General features: G+C 35.7%; 1 protein-coding gene across 1 annotated transcript; it reads right to left on the reverse strand.

The window, feature by feature from the left end:
• Nucleotides 1-686: 686 nt before the first annotated feature.
• LOC105559121 lies at nucleotides 687-1388 on the reverse strand. Its single transcript, XM_012007199.1, has 3 exons — nucleotides 1231-1388; nucleotides 819-1168; nucleotides 687-736 (listed from the first exon to the last, which is right to left on the reverse strand). Exons 1-3 carry the CDS (start codon nucleotides 1386-1388, stop codon nucleotides 687-689), a joined length of 558 nt encoding a protein of 185 aa, XP_011862589.1.
• Nucleotides 1389-1801: the final 413 nt, after the last annotated feature.

The raw sequence follows: 1801 nt of genomic DNA on the forward strand, positions 1-1801 counted from the left end.
ATAAACCTATTTTTAAATTATATAAAATATAGTAATATATTCTTATATTATACTTTTACATTACGTTTCTATTATTATATTATTGAGAATTATTTAAAATCAAGCCTCTGAATGCAGATCTATACTGCCAAGGAGCTTCTTGTTCACCGAGTGGAGATACAAAATAATCCCTTAGTACATTTCTTTGTTGTGTAGCATTTGCGCGAGCATTATTGGTACCTATTCGTGTTAAATCTACAAAAGTACCTAATCCTGTTTCGTTACGCCAATTACCCAAAATTTCATCATGATCAGAAGTTTCATGGTCAATCAAATCATGTGGACAATAAGTTCTTGCAAACGGCATTACATGCTGCTCTTCTGCAGTCATGATGTAATTATGCAAGCAAACTAATGCTTTAATTATATTAATGACTTTGTCGGGGATGCAACATATAGTTCTCGTTAATATTTGTCAACGGGAAACCAATATCCCAAATGAATTTTCAATTACTCTCCTCGCTCTGGATAAGCGATAATTAAAAATGCGCTCTGCATCTCCCAAATCCTCCTATTATACGGCCGCAATAAATACATTTTTAGAGGGAAGGCTCATCTCCTACCTACAAATACATGATGTACCGGAATATTCGTCTGTGGTAAATTCTTAGGCGGAGGGAGATCAACATGTTCACGTTCAAGATCTATTATATTCCAAATTTGGACCTGCTCCACACACCACCATCACTTATAGATCCTGCAAAAATGAAAAATCATACTTGTATGAAATTCTCTCATAAGTTAACAAAGATAAAAAAAGATTTACCATACCTACTTACCATATTGACCAATGTCAACCCAAGTAAATTTAAATTGAGCATCACAAGTTGCCATAAGAACAATACTGAAATATTGTTTATAGTTAAAAAACTCTGATCCAGAGTTTGGAGGGCAACGTATTTTTATATGTTTCCCGTCTACTGCTCCAACACAATTGGGAAATTGCCACTTTAAATAAAATTCTTCAGCCACTTTGATCAATTTTTCTTGACTCATATATGGGAGATACGTAGGATGAAGGGCGTTCCATATAGCCTCACATACTTCCGGAATAATTTTATAAACTGTGGATCTTCCTACTCGATAATCCCATGATTGTGTTCGCACAGCATTTCCATGAGCAAGATAACTATAAAAAATCGCAATGTATAATGTGCAAAATTTTGTAAAATTTTATAATTTTATACTTACGACAGTGTTAAAGTAACACGTAAACCAGTAGGTAAAGGTTTTCTTATGCAATTTTGAGCATTTAGTAAAAATGGTGACACAAGTTCAACTAACTGCTCGAATTTATGCGGCCACATACGAGTGAATTCGTAAAATTCTTCGTGGTCATGCTCTTTCATGTACGTGAATATTGTATCGTAGTGTCCCTCTTTTTGTCGAGTTAGGTTAATCGGTCGGACCCACCATCGTCTTCGTTTCTTCTTTGCAATCAACTGGCACAAACTTAATGCTGTTGTATTTAATGTCAAGAATAAAAGAAGCAAATTATTCTTGTCTTGACAGCGTCGATCCATTTTTTTACACAATCTAGAGCAGCTAGTAAACAGAATTCGAGCTACTCTAATTTACGTCAATATCTTGTTGCGTTTTAGTCGCGTGGTGCTCTGCGCCTAATGTAGATAAGAGTCTTGTGTCATGTTTTGCGTCGTGCGAATACGTGCTGCGTTTTATCTGCGTCTGCGAGTTGCGTTTGACGCGTTGCGGCCTATGTAGACGGGCCTTTAAATAATGCGATTTTCGACAATAATGTAAC

This window comes from Vollenhovia emeryi, unplaced genomic scaffold (genome assembly GCF_000949405.1).
Source record: "Vollenhovia emeryi isolate VEMERY1.0 unplaced genomic scaffold, V.emery_V1.0 DF946862.1, whole genome shotgun sequence".
NCBI classification, from domain to species: Eukaryota; Metazoa; Arthropoda; class Insecta; order Hymenoptera; family Formicidae; genus Vollenhovia; species Vollenhovia emeryi.